The 21,581-nt window shown below is 37.2% G+C and overlaps 1 protein-coding gene across 2 annotated transcripts; it reads left to right on the top strand.

Moving 5' to 3' along the window:
* The first annotated feature begins 2,659 nt into the window (after positions 1 to 2,659).
* On the top strand, positions 2,660 to 17,266 carry LOC113042845 (somatostatin receptor type 5-like). 2 transcript variants are annotated; one of them, XM_026201838.1, is made up of 3 exons: positions 2,660 to 2,965; positions 14,149 to 14,256; positions 14,535 to 17,266. In XM_026201838.1, exon 3 carries the CDS (start codon positions 14,578 to 14,580, stop codon positions 16,015 to 16,017), a length of 1,440 nt encoding a protein of 479 aa, XP_026057623.1. In that variant the 5' UTR covers positions 2,660 to 2,965; positions 14,149 to 14,256; positions 14,535 to 14,577; the 3' UTR covers positions 16,018 to 17,266. The 2 variants fall into 2 exon arrangements, with proteins under 2 accessions (XP_026057623.1, XP_026057627.1); XM_026201842.1 differs by lacking the exon at positions 14,149 to 14,256.
* Positions 17,267 to 21,581: the final 4,315 nt, after the last annotated feature.

Here is a 21,581-nt window from a genome sequence, read left to right as displayed (position 1 = left end):
ATTATTTTTTTATCAACCTCTCTTTTCTCCACAGTTTCATGACCACTTTATTTTCTGTGTGTGTGTGTGTGTGTGTGATGTGTGAGGAAAAAAGGAAATTACTAATCAACAAAGACATTTCTAACATGAAAGTACATTTGTTTTATGCAAGATTATGGGTTTATCTTAACACATTTTAAGGCATAGTTGTTTCTAAAGCTTTATTCTGAATAAACTTTTATTCTGCATTCAGAGCAGGTCATAAATCCAAAGAAGGTTTAATAAATTATCCATACTTAAGCCAAAAGGGATTTCACAATGTGGGCATGAACCCAACAGCCATGTGTAGCTAGAATAATTCAATAGCCACAATGCAGCCTCTATAACACCATAAAAAATAACTGAAAATGACTATTTCTGGCCAAAAGCAAAAAGTACTTTCCACAGCATATACATTAGAATGTTGCTGTGGGCAGTTTAGACTGTGACCCCATTGACAATCATTTGTGGGAAACGCCAGACTTGCATTTAAGTGTGTGAACTTACTTAGGAGGCATTCAACAGTCATATCTGCTGTAATTGTGTCAGAAATCATAGCCTTAATGCAGGCTGAAAGATCTGATATAATGGAGACGTAAGTTACACTAACAAACAGTAACCTTAAGAGGATTTCTCCTAAATTAATTAATTAATCATCTTGACCAATCAATTTAATGGACAACCAGTTATACAAATTAATAATCAGTCCTGGTTTAATTGGAAATCAGCCCATCTTCAATGTTTGCAAGCTAGCAAACCAACTCAGTGATTACAGTAGGGTCGGTTTGACACATATGATGATGCTCTGAAGCATGGCAGAGCGCTTGGGGATTTATACTTGTTGACATTTACAAGCCCCATGCTGGCTTAATGATGCAGGCACAGAAGCAGCCAGTGCACCTAAGAAATGACCTTTAGCACACTGTGAGAATGGACCCACAAACTCAGCCGTTCAGATACAAAAGATGGTCAGTCTACATCTGAACTAACACTCGGACAAGCCACTAATGGATCTCATTGTTTATGGCAGAGAGAGTATGGTTAAATTGGCATGGATGTTTGTTTATAGTTGCCCAGGGTTTGATGGATTCTCAGAGAATACCTCTGGGATTTGCTGTTAAGTCATCAACAGTTTTGAAATGCCATAGACATGGCAAATGAACAAGGCAGGGATCTTTAAGTCAAGTGTAAGTAATGAGCTATTGATTTCCTGCGTCCTGTGACATAATCTTGATGGCACAACATCAGAGTTGGACCAGTTTTAGCTCGCTTACAACCCATTCACTTGGGTTGCTAAACAAAACTTCTGAATCTTTAAAGGATTAGTTCACCCAAAAATTAGCCCATACATTACTCACCCTCAAGTCATCCTAGGTGTATATGACTTTCTTCTTTCAGACGAATCTAGTCAGAGTTATATAAAAAATTGTCTTTGATCTTTCAAGCTGTTTCATGCCACTCAGCAGGACACATGAGTTCGGCTTTGTGCATGCGCCGCTCAGAAGCGACTTATGCTGAAGCGCAGGGGAGAGATCAAAATAAAACAAAGGTCACTAATTAGAAGTACAAAACGAGGATTTGTAAAGAAGCATTCACAACATCGACCTCATATGTCATCTGTCCGGAGCTGCTTCCATGTACAACTGTGAGTGCAAACTACATTGATGTGATTATTACATTTTGAATATGGTTATTTTTCTTACAAAAATGCATTAATTCATTACAGAAGGACTTTGTTCACCACCTGGAGTTACGTGAGGCCGTCCACACAAACATGGTTATTTTTAAAACCACAGCTTTTTCTATGCGGTTTGGCCTGTCATCCACACACAAATGCGGTGCCAGGTCACTGAAACTGAACATTTTTTAAAACACCTGCCAGGTGAAGATTTTCATAAACTCTGGTTGCAGTGTTATCATGTAGACAGTGAAACCAGCGTTTTTAGACTTGTGCTGTTGTGATTGTGAGCTGTTATATACAACTACTGGAAACTTTTTCTGGCTTCTGATTGGCCAACATGGCTTTATGTTTGCGATTATATCGCCACCTGTTGGCTTGGCATGCTCTTGACAGTGCATCATATGTGTTTGCTTTTTTCATGTGGATGTGGATTTTTTTTTTTAAATGAAAAAAGGAAAAACTCTGTTTATAAAATAACCCATGGACACGTGGATATGGCCTGAAATGCTTTTTATTAAAGATAGGCGCTTTTTATTTAACTTATTTTGGACTGATGCACTGAAAAAAAAAAGCACTGCAAAGCCAATTCTTTATATAACTCTATATGACTGGATTCGTCTGAAAGAAGAAAGTCATATACACCTAGGTCAGGGGTGGGCAAGTTCGGTCCTAGAGAGCAGCAGTCCTCCAGAGTTCAGCTCCATCACTGAAAAAAACCCTCACATGCCTGTAGCCTTAGTAATCCTGAAGACATACATCGATGAATTTGTTCAGGTGTTTTCGATTAAGGTTGAAGCTGAACTCTGAAGGACTGTGGCTCTTTAGGACCGAACTTGCTAACCCCTGAACTAGGTTGACTAGGGTGAGTCATTTATGGGCTAATTTTCATTTTTGGGTAAACTAACCCTTTTTAATTGACAACAAACCTCCACGCGCATGCACGCACACACACAGGCTGACGGGTACCGAATTGATTTATATCACGCCTACCTTCCTTTGGCGTGTGATTGCGGAAGAGCCGTTACCTGGTTACAGGGGAGTGATGGAGCACTGAGTAAGGCAATCTTCAGGACTCCACAGATATGAGAGTTTCTCTCGCGCCCACCGAGTCAAAGCCAGCAGCATCTCCGGAGCGCGCGACAAACAGCTCGTCCACGAAAAGCTGATTAACCTCTTAATTAAGTTACAAATATCACCACGGACAGTCTCAAGTTTGGCATATTCCCAGTTAGAAGAAGCAAGTTGGTCGACAAATATTGGTGTAAGGTAGGAAACTTTGCAAAGCGCATTTTTTGGAGGGGGGGGTCTGTCCGCAGCAGATTAGTCTTCGGTCACGGTATAAACAGTTATGGATATTCATTGTGTTTAAACTGTTCGAACAATATCTAATAATAAATAACAGGAGAAGACTAATGTAGATAAGTTTTGTGTGTGATGTCAGATGCCAGGCTATTCCGGGCTCATTCGTGACTGCAGTAAACACTGCTGCTTCTCATGTAAACGGGAGACAGGTGAACCGCAGGTGCTATTTACACTTATTACTTCGTGTTATTGGAACGTAGTTGTTACTAAGTCTTCGTAACATCCTAGTAAAGTCTTCATTCTATATTGTAGCAACCGGCTTGTAGGCAAAGGTGGTTTCAAAGAGACTATGTAAATATACTTACTGTTTTTAAATATACTTACTGGTTTATCATTGGTCCTAAATGGTGTGAACAACATGGTAATTCTCAATCCAGTTTACTTATCCAGATTTACAATTTAGTTGTTAGTAGTGTGTTTAGAAACATGTTTGTAGATTAATTGTACCTTTTCCAAGAATATCATACAAAATAAGGTTAAAAAGAGAGAGAGAGAGAAACAGCCATGCAATTAAAAATAATAATAATAAGCTGTCATTCAGCTGTAGCTGGTTTATGACCAACATTTGGTTTGCAGTTATGGATACAGTTGAATTTGCTATTTGACTAAAAAGAAATCTAAATAATATATCATTTAATTTTCTTTCCTCACTCCATGCTGTAGAAAATATGAGGTTATAGACTTGCATTGAACTGCAAAACTACTAATAAAGTAACAGAAGCCCTGACTCAAAACCCCCTGTGTGTGAGCAGAGATCTCACATAGCTCTTGGAGAAAATTGATCTCATGACTATGAGAGCCAGTGCTGTTCACAGAGAAGAAGCAGGCATACATTGAGCCAAAAGTCCCAGCCTGTTCAACTCTCAGGCAAGATGTGTCAGTTTTGACAGGATACATAGTGTAACTGGCGAACTGGCTCTGCTATTGAGCCATTTGACTACATATTCAAACCCTAAGCATTGGAAATATTAGTTGCTGTTTAATTTTAATGTGCCATTTGTATAGTCTTTGTATGTTAAGTAGTTAATTATGGACCAAAGTTATGGTTTAGCCTGACTAGCATGTATCCATAGTCTGTTTTCTACCACAAATTAAACTGAGAGAGACAGACTGAAAAGCTGTTTCATCATTTGGTCTGATAATGCAGTGCAATACACATCACACCTGCTGTGTTTGCAAGACTCTCACAAACATGCCTGGGTGCATCGAGTGTATTAGTTTATTATGTTTTATTTCTACCCACAGAACATGTCAGCACCCCTGTCAGTAGCCTTTCGACTTTTCTCAGTGAGAGTGGTGAGAGTGTGACTGTGTGAGTAACAGTGGGGCTGCGTTATTTCATCACATGCCTCTCTCCATCCCAACATTGCTGTAACTGTTCCACCCACATGCAGCACACACTTTACCATCGATCATATAGGAAGTTAGCACAATAAACACATTTTTCTGCTGTAGAGATTTTTTTATATATATTTTTATATATTATATTTATATATAAGTATATTTAAAAGTAATATGTAAGAAAAATATTATATATTATTGTTCAGTTATATAAACTTGATGAATCACACATTTTATGTATCATATATATGATATAAAGATATTTAATATATGATTCAGTTAAAAAAATGATGATTGGCAACTCTATAGTAAAATAATGCATATTCAGATCAATGCAATAGTGATGCATAGATCAAATTGCTGCAGCCTCAGTCTCCGATGTCAGTGTTCTGACAGAAGGCATGGTTCATCATTCCTTTTGAATCATGAGTGGCTGATTAAATGCAGAGCTGCTATTTAAAGACTTGCTTATTCTCAGAGAGGGAGAAATAATGGCAAGGTAATCAGCTTTTGACGTTGAAAGAGCATACCTGTGCCCAGATGATTGAATGTCTGTCTGTGTCTTCAAGGTAAAGCTTGAATGTAAGCTGGGATTGTTTCAGACAGGTCTGAGATATTTGATGTTATCAGGGGAGGAACTAAGTAGATCAGCTTAGGGCGGCAAAGTAAGCAGGTGAGTTTGATCTGGTGATATGGAGGGATTTTTGTTGGAGAAGGTCTCCTGCTGTTTGACTTCTGCGGTCTTTAAGTCTGTGTTTTAAGTCTGCAGAATTTCAGGGGTGATAAGGGTGTTGTTGGTGCTACTAAGCTCTGAGTGGAGATTGCAAGTTTTTGAGAGATCAGAAGTCCCTCTGTTTAGAAACTGTCTGGCAGGCATAAACAGCGAATGTGTGGCCCACTCGTTTCACAAGAGCTGATTCTGAACCAGGTAACCACAGCTTTGGGGTAGTAATTAAAAAAATTATAATTATAACAGTGCTTCTCAAAAAAAACATTTTAAACAACGTTCTCTGAGCACTAACATAAGAATTGTGGGCAACATACTATATATATATATATATATATATATATATATATATATATATATATATATATGTGAATAACAGCCTAATGTTTGAACAGTTTGGTCACACAAGCTTTTTCAACAGTCCCAGAAAGAAATTAAGGCTTGGAATTACATGAAGGTGAGTAAATAATGACAGAATTTGTATCTTTGAGTAAACTATTCCTTTAAGGAATTATGAATTTATGAGCAATTCAGGGCCATCTGTTTGGTTAGAGTTGCAAAGGATGATGGGATAGTTCCCAGATGGAATGTCCTTGCTGCTCATCAGCACAAACATAGATTTTAGCTGTAAATGCGAAAACCTTTAACACGTGTTATGTGATCTACTTTAATATGAATGTATTCATGCCTGTGGCAGTGACACACATTGTAGATTTACTTGCATCTGTGCAATAACAATGCCAGTACCCAGTAACACTGATTATTTTAACAGATCATGAATAAAGAAGCAGAATAAGACAAATACGAAAGATATACAAATTAAACTAATTTTTCAAATACAATAGGTTTACTTAAAATATTTAACATCTTTTGTTGGTTAACATTGATTAATGGTTTACGTTAAATAATTAATTTGATGTTTATCTGCTTTCCCCCAGAGCATCCAAGATGTAGGTGACTTTGTTTCTTCAGTAGAACACAAATTATGATTTTTGGCTACAGTCATTGCAGTCTCTAAATCGTACCAAAAAAAAACATGCACTGACAAATATAAAGATTAGTCTGTGGTAGAAACTGAACAGTATTTATATAGTTTTTTTTTTGTTTTGTTTTTACCTCTGATTCACACAATGTCCAAACTGTTGAAACTCTTGTGAAAGCACTTCACAGCAGCAAGCACGTGACGTGAGACATTCTTCTTCTTCTTCTTGCATTATGGTGGATCGCAGACTTATAAGTGCCTAAGGCCATTGTTTCAGATCGCTAGTTCGCATTTTGGTAGTCTATCCATCCACTGCGACTGCCATATTGAGACTAGATCACAATCTATGGACTAGATATGTGAAAGCCCCTTGTCTGATTGCAGTCCAATGACAGGGACGCACATTTTGAAGGACAAGACAGTAGCCTATAGGATGTATTTAGAATTTCCAGTAGTCCTCAAATAACATTATGGTCCCATCTATTCATGTTAACGAAGACACCACAAAGATTAACACGGTCTAAAATCAAGCTGATCTCAGATGCCTGTCTTTGTGACGTCAAGAATGACTCCTAAGCGATTGAGGTGTTTTGTTGTTGGATTCAATATTGAACATAGCAGTCGTCATTTACTCCTGACATCTGAGCCGCGGAGGACACAGTGGATTACCCTTGTTTCTGAAAGGAATGCACCCCCGATCTACTTGAATGTGTCTATGTGTGCCAAATCATTCTTGATCCACCTTCACCTCCAGAAGAAGTCTTTGTAAATCATCTTCCCTAATAGAGGGTCAAAGAGAGGGGTGGGGCAAACAGAGCTCATTAACATTAAAAAAATCACCACCATCAAAGAAAGGGGCACTTCGGAGCATTAGGACAAAAAAGGCATGTGCTCTGCACACATTGAGCCCTACCTGTGCATGTGCCTGAATATGACTGAATCTGGCTAAACTCACCAGAGAGCAGATTTACTGCTGATATGAGCAGCAAGGGTCAATTATCTGATTAGTTGATTGGGACATGGAGAAGAATATTTAAAACAGAATGCAAAGGTGACACCACATAGCAGGTGTTTATAAAACATTCATAGGCGAGCTTGATTAATATCCATCAGACGTTTCTGAGCAGTTTTGTTTTTGTAGAGTAGAGAGATTGTCTGTCTGTAACTGTGTCCGTTTCCCTTTACCATTCTTTTCATGTTATTATTTGGTGTTGCTGTTGTTGCCATCAAATTAATTTTAATCTCTAGAAGTCAAATCTCATTCATCTAACTGAAGTCATGGGTATTTTAAATGAACCATTTTAAATAAAATTAATTATTACGTTAACATTTCAGTCATTATTTCTTTTTTCAGTTGGTGTTGCATAACACATAGGCTCCAACCATATTTAAATAAAATGGAAACTATACAAAAACCCCTGTGTGTTGTAACTTGGCTCATTTAAATGTTGATTAGTGCAATTTTATAATATTTATGAATAATGACACCAAGTGATAAGTGATGAACACTTATCAAGTGACAAATAAGTGATTTTCAAAAGCGAATCATAAGATGTGTTAGTCTGTGATTGTCTGTGTAATGCTTGTGTATCTGTTCGGGAACTGAAATGTTCTTTATTAATGAGGCAATATCAAGCAGGGCTTTTGCTTCTAGGAAAATGAGCAAACATACATTTTTGTAAATATTGTAATGATGTCACGTTGTGCATACATGCACAATTAGGAAATACTTCAGTGTGAACTAATCATTTTTACACTGATGCAGCATGTTTCCATGTCAAAGTTTCCATTCTCAGATCCGTAGTATGTTCTCCTATTTGAGAGTGTCACTTCTTTACGAGAAGAAAAACATATTGGCTCCATCCCAAAAGCATCCCTTGCAGTCCTTTTCTGACCAACATTTTGGTGACCTAATGCCAGAGAGACTGTAGGTTTGTAGTCTGCTGTGCAGTGCATAATACTGCGGGGTCAGCAAGAGTGCACACTGAGGACACATAGCATCCGCAAAGGGCTGTGGGGACTTGTGAGCTCAAAATGATTCATAACATGACAAATAGTACACCTTATGGTGTTGTGAACTTGACCGACATGTAAAGACCACATTAAGTTACTTAAAGGGGTCATATGATGTTTTTATGTTTTTTTAAAGATGATTATATGGTGTAACAGAATATGTTGACATGCTTTAATGTTCAAAAAACACATTATTTTTCAAATACTGTACATTATTGTAGGTCCTCTATGCCCCGCCTCTCTCAAACGCATCATTTTCTACAAAGTCCCTCCTTCTGATAAGCGCAGTCCTTTGATAAGTATTGTCCTTAGTTTTACCATCAGTTCAAGCCTGAAAGGGGAACAGAGTCAGGTGACAGACACAGTTATGAAGCTCGTATGTGTTTGCAGGACACAAGCCACGGATGGTTAAGACGGCTGACTCCACTATGTGACCCTGTGTCTCTCGCTCTCTTTCTCTCACACACACACTCACGCGTGTGCTTGCACTCACACACACAATGCGCAGAACTCAACTTTTGAACATTCAATAGCAAAAACTTAAAACATATTCAGTGGCTGACTCAGAAGCACCAGATTGTCATAGCAAAGTCAGAATCTCCTAGGTTCACGAACGGTCCTCCATAAAATGTGTTGCTCTTCTGTTGTAAGTAATCTTAAAGATTCCTAAATGCATCTACTTTCGGAAGGCCAAATAAAGTGCTTTTGCTTTCACCTAAATACACACAGCATCTCTCTGACACGGCTGCTTCAACACTAACTGCGGTTACTGAAACCATGTCTTCTTTCTTTGCGTGAACATTTGGGTGGAATTATGCAAATATTTCCACATAGTGATGCAGACATGTGGGGGTGTGTTTGAACAAGCCATTTTTGGAGCGTGTGGCAGAGTCTTAACTTTGATAAAGAATATCTCTCTGGATTTTAGACTTTAGTCTTTGCAACTTTACAGATCTTCTTTATGCACCAAGAGCTTGTAACACTCCGAAGAGAATGGAAAATTTTTAATCGTATCATATGACCCCTTTAATGCTGAAGAAGTGAGTGTAGTTAAAGTATATTACTAGACAGTAATGATTGTCATAAACTAACATCAACAAATTTCATATTCAGTATCTTACCAGACAGTTATAATCACTGCAGATGTGCAAATGTATGTATGTACTTAACAAAATGAAACTTAATATGTCCAAGTAGTTATTTTGTTTTTGTTGTTGATTAGATTGTTATAGTTGTAAAACATTAGTTCTGCTTTTCAGCTGATAAATACCTGCTTATTTTTTTTTAGATAAATTCAGACCCACATAAATGAGTCATACTGTATCTGTTGTTCTAGGTCTATAGGTGAATTAATCTCCATTTATTCGGGTAAAGCAATCAAATCCTCACAAATGGAGTGCAATGAACTATGAAAATGATCATTTGTAATACAGAGCTTTTTTTTACTAAGTTACGTTGACTGTAATTGTGTGTCTTGCATTCCTGCGTTAAGTTGCTTAGAGCATATTTAATCATAGAAGTGATTATGTCTGACCTGAAAATGGCAACAGAAAAGGTAACTAGGAAATTATTGCTTTCACCTTCATACACACTGTAATAAATGTGATTTAATGTTTCTCTTTTTAAATGGCACTTCTAGGATCTTTTTTAGTCATCTATCCAAAATGAGTCTGAATTAATGATTGATGCAAAATACAAAGTCATACTATGCATGGTGACTTTATTTAGCAAAAAAAAAAAAAAAAAAAAAGGACCACAGCATTATAACCTCTGAGATGAAGAATCTTTCAGAGCAAATTCTGGCAAAACTCTGTGTCAAAGAACTGACATATCAAAGAGGATGAGAGCCACTCATGCTAGCCCCCATAGAATCTGGTGCAAAAAAAGTGGTGATTGGATTTCTATTCTGATGAGGAGCATGCTGTTATCAAATACAATTAGAGCATATAGAGAGTGTCCATTTGAAGTCAGTCAGGATAATGAAGATCATAAATCATTAAGAAAATGGAAGCTGCATGATTACATCAATATTTCTCAATATACTACTATGTCCCTATTTAGGTTTGAATTTGTATATATTTTGTTAAATGAATATCTGAACATACAAAACATCCAAAGAAAGAACAGGGTATCTGCTTGTTAACAAAAACATCTTATTCCAGCTTCATGCATTCTTTTTTTAAACACTTTAATGTGGGTAAGTTTCATAAAAAATAAATACAATTTTGAACAAAAAGCTGAAAAAAGACTATGAACTGGATTCAAAATGATAATCAAAACATAGATGGAGCCGATCAACACCCCAAAGCTTGACTGTAATTATTACCTCTTCATCGGTCATTTTATTCCATAATGTTACAGTTTTGATGCTGTTTCTTGTCAGATGATCATGTTACATGTTAAATGTTAGTATCAGTTGTTTCTTTTTTCTTCATCACTTGTGTTTTTTTATTATTATTCTGTGAAGAAGATGTGTGCTTTACCCTCTGCCATATAATGATAAAAACATGGATTCTAGGAGTACAGCTCAAATATATTTAGACTTTTTGTAAGTATACTTAAATATCATTTGAAGTATATTACTGAGGAGTAACTAAAGCCCATTTCTGAGAAGTACATAAACTAAAAGCATACTTTTCTATTTTTAGTTAAAAAGAAGTATACTAATAGCACACTTGAATAAACTACTTTTTCGTAAGGGTAATCAGTAAAGCTGCATGTGACCATTTGAGACATGTACCACATTCTGCAGTCTCAGGAACACTTGTAGTTTGAATGGTGTTACATCATCTACTTTCAAAGCGAGCGGTACAACATGTATCAAATCAGATTACTGCCAATGCTTTTCACTTTGGTCCAGAAGTGTCAGGCAATGGCATTGCTGGACCCCTTGTCTTTCATCTCAGCCCCTCTAAAAATTAGCAATACCCTTGAAATTTGTTATTAGATAATCTCTCTTCACCTTTGCTAACAACAGCAGATGCAGCAAACTGTCTGAGGTCATTTCACTCCAAATCAATGCTTTAACAGTCATTAAAAAAGTTCATTATGTTATCTATTCTCCTACTCTAATCAGTGAATGAACTAGAATATTTTTTGGGCTTCTCTGATAATGTTCATCTCTAAATTTATAAAAAGGAAATATCTTAAAACATCAAACATGCTTCTATGGATCAGACTGCTTAAGACCAATTCATTAGGACCGGTTGTCATTATTGATAGACTTAAAGACTCATTTAAAAGCCTTTTGATGGGCCATCGCATTCATCCTTATACAATAAATATGTCTGTGATTGGTTAGCACTGTATATAAACATTTTGGAATGATGAGAATAGATATAAATGGAATGCTGTAATTTACAAGTTTAGCAATTAGCTAATTTTAAAAATTATATTAATTGTCCAGCCCTAGTGCATTGAGTCAAGCATCTCTCAAAACCTGATAAAATTGTGTCTTTCATTAATTGATGGTTTTGTTGGCTGTAGTATACAGACATCATTGTTCTTATCTAGCACTGATTCCCAGGAACAAATACCATATAAACAGATTAAAGTGAGCATCCGTTCAAACAATACTAACCTCTCTGAGCCCAACCAGCCTCTGTCTACAAAGTAATGAGATGGAAGGAGAGAAGAAAAGTACAGGGAGATGGGCCCAGTGTAGAATGATGAATTATGCATTGCTCTCACCATTGTCCAAATAATTTTTCCCCTTTTTAAAGTATCTTTCTCAATTTTGAAAAAATATCTATTTATATATTAAGCTCATGTTAAGTGGTTTTAAAATGACTTTTGAGTCTAAAGCCAGGCGTACACTGTTCGAGTTCGGATTCCCGGGAAGTTGTGAGCCCTTGCACACATTAACCTGATAATTGTGTCCAAGCAATTTGTACTGCAAGGTGGCAATTGTGTGAGATTTTGCACTAAAGGTCAGAGTTTTCAATGATGCTCCTATTACTTTAGATGGAAAAAGAAAAGAAAAACTCAACTGTGTAAATGATTTCGTGAAGACCGGAGAACAAAATTTGTCTATTTGATTTTGTGTGTGAACCTAGTATCTCCACAAGGATTTAATACCAGTAAATTTGGACTTTGTGGGGACATTTTTTTGGTCCCTATGAGAAAAACAGCTTAAAAATCATAATAAACAAAGTTTTTTTTTTTTTTTTAATCTTCAAATGCAGAAAGTGTTGTGTGAGGGATAGGTTTAGGGCACGGAAAGGGTAAGGGGATAGAAAATACAGTTTGTACAAAGTTAATCATTATGTCCCCATAAAACATGGAAACCAGTGTGTACTTGGTTTGGCTTGCAATTTCCCTCATGCTGTGAGCCGCGATCATACAAGCATCAATGCTTGACTAGAACTGCAAAAATCACACCATTTATGGCATAATGGGCTGTCAAACTCATAATACAGAGATCATGTAAATGGTGGGCATTAAAGCTTCAAAATATACTGTTAGCACTACTAACTACTAGTAATGGTGTCTGTATTATACTACAAAATCAGCATGTAGTGAAATTTAAAGCTTAAAAAGACAGAGGTTTTCTCCTCTGATTCATGTTCCTTTAAAATAACCAATTAACTTTAAAACACTGCAAAAAGCATTGGTTGCACACTTAGTCATAGTAAAATTCAATCATTTGATCATCTGATAATTTTTTTGAAGCAAAACTGGAGCCAGAAAAATGTTTTTGATGGTTCGGATAGCTATTTAATCGTGAAGGTTACGAGTTTGGGGCCATATGAATGTCATAGATTTAAAAGATCACAGCCTTTCTTCTCTTGCTTTTATCTCTTTTCACTTATTATTCTCTTTGTTCGACTTACACTTTTATTCTATTCTGCATTCATTTTTTCCCCATTTCAACATTGCACTGACAATGAATACTACTTTCATCTGTTTTTAGGGGACAAATCATTGTAACTCTCTCTCTCTCTCTCTCTCTCTCTCTCTCTCTCTCTCTCTCTCTCTCTCTCTCTCTCTCTCTCTCTCTCTCTCTCTCTCTCTCTATATATATATATATATATATATATATATATATATATATATATGAATGAATTGGCTTTCATTCATGTAACCTCATTAGCTGCCTTCATTCTTAAATGTTTCCAAACATTGTCTTCTCTGTTCAACAGAATCGAGCTTCAAACAATGAATTAGAGTAAAAGTCAATGACATTTTTTAATTAAAAAAATTGCTGGTTTGCAATGTCTTCCATTTTATCCACAACTTTAATTAAACTTAATTCATTTATGGTCATATCTGAGCCTAGATTTCATTAAACCTAAATAGAACATGATGATGGAAGTTCCTCTCTGCATGTTTTCACCTGCCTCTTGGTTTGACTTGTTTTTTTTTCCGGATTCTCTGCATCTGGATGTAATTGGGAAGGAGACAGAAAGAGTGAGAAAGAGAAATGGAGAGAGGCAGGTGTGAATATCTTGCATACAAATCTTTTCCATTTCAACAAAGACATATGGACCATTAAATATGTTAATGAACTATGTATTTTATATTGCTATTCCCAGTATAGCAAGCCTTTCTTCTGTTCTATTATGATTTTAATTGGCATTGTTCATATTTATTTTTCCATATTTCAAATATATGCAATGCTAATGTTTTGAAACGCTGCCATTCTAATAGTTTAGCAAAGTACTGCTGATGCAGAGCTTTCTTTAGTGAGCATCTCACATATGCAGGATAATTGGCATGCCTGATTGCCTAAGGGACAAAAATAACACCATCCAAAACTCTGTGATCCATGTGAGTGTTTTTACGGTGAACTGCTCTCTGCTATCTCGTTTTATGACATTTTATAAGTGGTTCCCAACCAGGGTACCTCCGGAAAATACATTTCAAAGGTGGCAAATAGAAAAATGGAAAATATATATATATATAACGAATATTATTTTGTGATTAAAGTGTCTGCTTTAATTTAAAACAAGATCTGAACATATTTCTCTTTCTGATGAAAATGCACCATGCACTGAGCTCTCAATCATTTTTTTCCCACTGCAGCACAGAGGTCTTTGCGGACCAATTTTCCCACTACTCCAAGTATCATTCAACACCTGCCCCCTTCCTGCGGTTCAGTACACAGGCTCCCTGCTCACAGTATTTTTTTAGGTATTGTTTCAGCAATCCTGTGTGTACTTTTATGTACTTTATTGTTTTTAATTTTACTTTAATTCATGTTTTTATTGTCTTGGCTGTTGGAGTCAGAAAGGTAGACCACTGGTCTAGTCCATTGTATGTTTTCATTTGGTAAGCTAGATTCAGATTTGCAAAAACATTGTAAAACAAACTTCCTAACAATGGTGCTTTTGTCTGTAGATTATGTGTTTATTGAATGTGAGAGAGTGCATTGAGAGAGCAATGATAGTTTGTTGTTGTTTTCTGTGCAGGACAATGGCCCCCAGCTGAAGGCAGTGACGGAAAGAGACTGAGATGGAGCTGACCTCAGTAGACGCCTCTGCTGTGCTGGGCATATGGGGCAGTGGCTCCATTCCTGGTTTCCTCCTTAATGAGAGCATTCTCAATGACACTTGCTTCCTCAATACTTCAAACTGCACTAATGGAAGTGATGCAGCGAACCGAGCAGGAACAAGCATGGCAGGAATCCTCATTCCTCTTATTTACATCATTGTCTGCATCGTTGGCCTGGGAGGAAACTCACTGGTCATTCACATAGTCCTGCACTACTCCAAGACAGAGTCAGTGACCAACATCTACATCCTGAATCTAGCTATAGCTGATGAACTTTTCATGCTGGGCCTGCCGTTCCTCGCTGTGCAGAACGCCATGCACTCCTGGCCCTTCGGCTCATTCACGTGCAGATTAGTCATGACCGTTGACGGCATTAACCAGTTCACCAGCATTTTCTGCCTCACTGTGATGAGCATTGATCGCTACCTGGCCGTGGTTCATCCTATTCGGTCCTCCAAATGGAGGCGACCACAGGTGGCCAAGGCAGTGAATGGAACAATCTGGGCGGTCTCCTTTTTGGTAGTCTTGCCTGTTGTGATTTTTGCAAATGTGCAAAGGGAAGGAGGCATCTGCAACATCATATGGCCAGAGCCAGCCAACATCTGGGGAGCAGCATTTATAATCTACACCTCCACAGTTGGCTTTTTCTTTCCCTTGCTAGTCATCTGCATGTGCTATCTCCTAATCGTGATCAAAATTCGCAGCTCGGGAAAGAAGGTTCATGCCACTTCAACCAAACGGCGCAAATCGGAGCGCAAAGTCACGCGAATGGTGGTGATAGTAGTGGCTGTGTTTGTTTTCTGCTGGATGCCGTTTTACGCCCTCAACATCATAAACCTGGTTGAATCGCTGCGTGATGAGCCCCAAGGTCTGCATCTTTTTGTGGTGGTATTGTCTTACGCTAACAGCTGTGCTAACCCTATTGTGTATGGCTTCCTTTCGGACAACTTCAAACGGGGATTTCGAAAGGCTCTGTGCCGTTCAACTCGAAGGGTCGAGAACCACGAACCCACCAAGCAGCAGAATCAAGAGGAAGGAAGAAGAGTGCTGATGCCCAGGGAAAGCCTTAGAAGAACAGTCAGAGATGAAGAGGATGAGGATGAGGAAGAGTACAGGGAGGAAGTGACTGAGATGACAGAAATCTGCAGGATTACTCAGAACGCAAATGGAAACGGACAGCCTGAAAGTACACGAGCGCTTTTCTTAGAGAGACCCTCTGGTACAGGGGTTTCTGAGACATGTTCCCCAGACAGGAGAGGCATGGGAGTGGATGTTCTTGGTAAAGGACCAAGCTTTGGACCTGCTGCAACCCTGCTGAATGGGGCTAAAAATGGGAATGTGAAAACTCTGCCAGAGGAACCGGTGGAAAAGAACGCCTCACTGGAGATCAGCTACTTGTAAACCTGTGATCAGCTGGGAAATCTGTATTATTGTACATGCCTCCTTGAACTCTATGCGGTTTGTATTTACTGCCTCTCCTGAAGTTTATCAACTCGTCCTCATGTCTGAATTTACTAAGAAATGTAGGGGTGCACGATAAATAAACGCTGATAATGAACGTGGATTTGTGCAGCTTGTCAGTTAACAACAGCTCTGTGTACAGCTGCTCTATGTGAAATCACGCACCTGATGGAATTTACCACTGATTAGAGAACCGGATTTGATGACGAGATGCACAGTAATTATCGGCCGATATTTATCTTGCACCCCTAATGAAATTTCCTCCTAGTGATTAGATTTGTTTAGTAGGGTAGTATACAATCTGAAAACTGTTTGAAAAGTCACATTGAATTTTGCCTTACTTATAGGTCTTGGCAAATCAAAACAAGGGTCATCTGCAGCATTCAATGGTATCAGTACCTATATGGGACCAGCATCACAATATGTGAAGCATCTATGTGCCTTTTTCTAAATTTGTTTAGGAGATCTAAGTAATGCAATGAATCCATGGCTACGACTGGGCACTAGATCAACAAGTACATTTACATGCACTTATGCTCGATTACACCTGTGCATGTGAACATACTTAGTGAGATTGTAGCATATTTACTATGTGATAAAAAAAATAATAATAATTGGACAATATTTTGTATAAGGGAACAGGTGTCCTTGTAGTTTTCAGCTTGTAGCTTTCTCTAAATATATTTGTATGTGCTTTTTGCCTTACTTTGTTTGTAAAAGTATTGTACACTAATTGAAGGCTGTTACTAACAGGTCTTCACACTCTACATACACAAAATTGACTTGTCATTATTTATTCAAAAATGATGAATTTTTATAGACTCTTAATGTAGCCTTCATGTATACAATAACAATTTATAGTGACTATGTCCACGGGCCTGTACAATGAAGCTGGATTAGCAGGCTAGCCAGGAAAGTTTCAGGTCATTTTGCACCAATCCTGGGTTTTAGGTACCATGTAAGTGGCTTGGCTTTTAGCGGCATTCACTTCCATAGTAACTTACACTCCAAGGCTAACCTGCTTCAGGGCAGGTTATGTTCTGGGTTAGAGAGCTCAAACTGAATGTGGACCAATCAGATGTGAGAAATGTGACACATGTCTGACACAGAGTCACTCCCCTGTTTTATCTTGCGCCAAATTAAAGGTCACTAATGGCAAAAACAAAACAAAACACTGCCTTTAATGGTAATTACGGAGTCATTTTATGATTTATATAATTATTATGATTCATATTATTATTATTATTATTATTATTATTATTATTATATTACACACAATCAATTTTAGAATAGCAGTTAGTATAAATCATTTATTTTAAATAAATAGTAATGTAAACAGATCATGTAATATAAATAAGTTGTAGTATTGCACTATTTAAAACATAAAAAATCTGACCTTACATGTTCGAATCTCTATCACTGTATATTTTCAAATGTATAAACTAAGTTAACAAGTATCACTTGTCACCGCATTGATAGAGCATATATTTTTCATATGATGTTTAAATCTCTTAACCTTAGGCAAAACCTTTAACCGTTAATCCATCTTGCTGGGTCTCTCTCGATAAGTAAATTGAACTTGCTTTGTTTTGCAAGGCTCATGATTGGCTGTTCACCAGTGATGTCACACATTTGTGCACACGCTCCACAATCTCTGGATCAAAGCCTGAATTGACAAAGAAAGTTGATGATCAGCATCATGGTACCAACAAAGCTGGATTGGAGAGGTTCGGTTTTGTCAACTCAAAATTAACTCTGAATTTGTTCAGCTACCATTATGGTACAGGCCCCACAAGGCTAAAAAATCATAACAGCACTATAAAGTACAAGTATCCGAATCCTTTCGACAAGTTAAGGGGTAGACTAAAATTTAATTATTAATTATTGATAAATGCTCTTCACACAAAGTTATCGTATGACTTTTCTTTGGCATGAAATACAGAGCATGTCATATAGACTTCTTTATAATATATTTTTTAGTGTATTTAGACATTGTTGAAACTTTGCATAGACACTTTGCATAGAAAAGAGACATTACTCCTTACGAATAATGTAATATATTAATGCATGTGTGTTTGGAACAACATGAGGGTGAATGCATACTGGGAGGAGGGGCATTATTTCACATAATTAAGAGCACAGACTTTGAGTATGACCTTAGGACCACTGGGTTTATCTGACACCAGCTAAAGAGGTTTAAGTGCCTCCAATTAGAATGTCATTTATGCTCTAATTCCACAGACAGACACTATAAGCTACACATGCATCCAAATTCCACAGTGTCCCTTCCCAGAACTGTATTATGCTTATGTGACATTCAGGAACCTTTTTCTGAGTTTTATAAATAAACGTTAACTATTGAGATCATATCAAGCTTTATCATATCAAATACACTCCCCACTGCCCCATGCCACCTCCTCCTACACACAGGCTCACTCAGATAGGTTTGGAGGCGTATAGAAAGTCATCGCAGATGCATTAGAGAGAGAGAGAGAGAGAGAGAGCGAGCGAGCTACCAGCATTTCCATAATGACTGTGGATTTCACAGCTTTCGTTCATAAATGATTGTTTAAATATTAAAAAAGAATGTGTAAAAAGCTATGCGAAAATGTTATTCAGCCATTTACTAGGGTTATTTTTATTTGTTGTGCTATAGCGATGTGACTATGTGCACACTGTGTTTACTATCGACCCACTCAGAGAAGCTGCCATTTGGGGCTGTGGGAAGAGAGGCACCCATCCTGTGACCTTATGATTGGACAGCTCTCCGTATCTAAATGAATCTCTGTGATTCACTGGACGCTTGACACCCACCAGGGCCCACCCACACACAGTATGGATGCACAAAGAGTGTGAACGCTGCAATATTATTCATTTCTTGGCACAGACTTTTATAGAGTTCTTGTGCAAACAAAGCCTTTAGCTCAAGGTTAAAAATACATAGCTGCCCATGTGTCCTTACTTTGGAATTTTTATAAGTGAAGAGAAAGTTTTTTTTTTTTCTTTAACAACAAATGTATATAATCTTTAGTTAGTTGCTGCTGCTTAAATTGTATAAAACATGAATTCTAGGCTGAAGGATATTAATTTTAAATTGTGTAAATGTTTGAACAATGTAAGTACGTGAACGCAGATGTAGCTTGTAAAGTTAATGTAAATGTCGCATTCTCAGTGTTGCAGCAAAAGGTGCAATAGCCGGAATGGTGCATACAAGTCCTGTTGAGAAGTTTGTATTTACATCATTACGGCATCATGTGGGTTAAAATAACTTTGGTCAGAAGAAGAGGATTTTTTTAACTCCACATTTGCAAAATGATGAATAAAGAATGTGCTATGTATCGAACGGAATTGTACAATACTGTGGCATTTTATACATCCAACTTTCGAATACTTCAGAATTTCCCACTTGTAAATGTAGCTTTGTGGTGATGTTTAACTTGTAAATACAACTTGAACGCACCATTAGTGTAGTTGCAATGTTTTCTTTTAAGGTCATTTGTTAAAGTCAGCTAAATTTTGTGGGCAAAACAAATCTATCAGTTGTCTATTGCCAATTAGTGTAGTGACAGAAGAAGCACAGAAGTCACTTTCAAACCAAGCCAATTTCTGCTAGGACCAGTAGGTTATTGGTATGGAAACTGGTTATCCCTTATGAAACAAAAATATATTGCAGTATATTGGAAAATATCATGTAATATATTAGGCATATATTCTTATATATATTTCTTTTTTCCAATATATTGCAATATATTGAAAGTGGCAATCATTTGTATATTTTGCAATATATTATATAATATATGTTTCATTAATATATTATTAAATGTATTCAAATATATAATATATTAGGAAATAAAAAGGGAAAATAATATATTACAATATATGACAATATATTTTAAGAAATATATTGGTAAATATATTTTCCTTTCGTATGGGATGGTTGAAACACTTTTTTTTCAGCATCTGTAGCTCACAGAGTTTTCATGCTAAAGTAATCAAACTTTAATACGAGGTACCCAAAATTGTGTACTACAAAATGCATCCATTGAAACCTCTTCAAGAAAATAACTTCCCTTATAAGTTTTTTTGTCAAATACATGGAGTGCCTTTGTTACAACTACCCCACTACTGGATGTAACACATACTGGGGTATATTGTCACAATTAGTAAAAAAAAAAAAAAAAAAAACAATAACAACAAAACCAAGCCACATCATGCAATATGTTACAAAACAGGTTTACTGAAAAATTCCAAAAGAAGAAACCAATACATGAACATAACTCAGCTCCACTTTTTGTCTAACTCACGAATGTGAGCATGTGTGTGTAAATTGCTCTACTAGAACAAACTTGCTTAACTGCATTTATTTTTAATTAACACTCATGTAATTTAACATGTAAGTCTAACAACAAAAAACATCCATGTTTGCATGTTTGTATATCTATGTCTGAATTCTCAATCAGAGTCAATGGTGACGAATGAATGTTGTTAATCATGGAGTGCAGGCTTGGTGGGCCCAGAGACTGCACAGAGAACATTTTACCCACACTTTCTTTGACTTTGAGTTAGAAAATGGCTCCATGCAGACAACACAAATGTTTTCGTCATCGGAGGTCTCCAACAATTTCTTTCCATGCTTTCTCTGCTTTTTCTTTTGCTTGCCTTTATTCTTTCCTAAAATACTATTCCTTACATATTTTCTTCCTTGTCTCTGTTCTTCTTGCATCAATGCTCGCTTCACTGGTGTATCAGTGAGTAATTCAGTCTGCCTCTTTTTCTTGATCTGGACAGTTGTTTTTCTTGGCCCTGCTTTTGGAAATGGTTGGATAGCTACCTGGAGGAGAGAAGACCATGGACATATTTTCTCAAAGATCAATCAAAAAAAAAAAACAAGATCTCCAAAACAGGTTTAATATACTCAATACTTGGTTGGTGCTCCTTTTGCATGAATTACTGCTTCAGTGCGGTGTGGCATGGAGGCGATCAGCTTGTGTCACTGCTGAGGTGTTATTGAAGCCCAGGTTGCTTTGATAGTGGCCTTCAGCTCTTCTTTATTGCTGTCAGATATTACTTATCTTCCTCTTATCTTCCTACCCCATAGATTCTCTGTCAGGTTCAGGTCAGGTGAGTTTGGCTGGCCAATCAAGCACATTGTCAGCAAACCACTTGGAAGTGGTTTTGTCTCTGTGGGCAGGCGCTAAAGTCCAGACTCCAGACCTTGATTTCCAAATAAAATTATAAATTAACTTTCATCTGAAAAGAGGACTGTGGACCACTGAGGAACAGTCCAGTTCCTTTTCTCCTTACCCCAGGTGAGATGCTTCTGACATTTTTTTCTGGTTCAGGAGTGGCTTGGTTCTAGGAATGTGACAGCTGTAGCCCTTTTCCTGAAGATGTCTGAGTGTGGTGACTCTTGATGCGCTGACTCAAGTTTCAGTCCACTTTTTGTGAAGCTCTCCGAAGTTCTTGAATCACCTTTTCCTGACAATCTTCCCAAGGCTGTGGTC

This window comes from Carassius auratus, chromosome 3 (genome assembly GCF_003368295.1).
Source record: "Carassius auratus strain Wakin chromosome 3, ASM336829v1, whole genome shotgun sequence".
NCBI lineage: Eukaryota > Metazoa > Chordata > Actinopteri > Cypriniformes > Cyprinidae > Carassius > Carassius auratus.
The sequence above is the reverse complement of the archived record's forward strand: the minus strand, read 5'-3'. Positions and strand labels throughout refer to the sequence as shown.

What these genes read in the sequence shown, in the direction of transcription:
- LOC113042845 (XM_026201842.1), top strand. Translation starts at nt 14,578, where the DNA reads ATGGAGCTGACCTCAGTAGACGCCTCTGCTGTGCTGGGCATATGGGGC.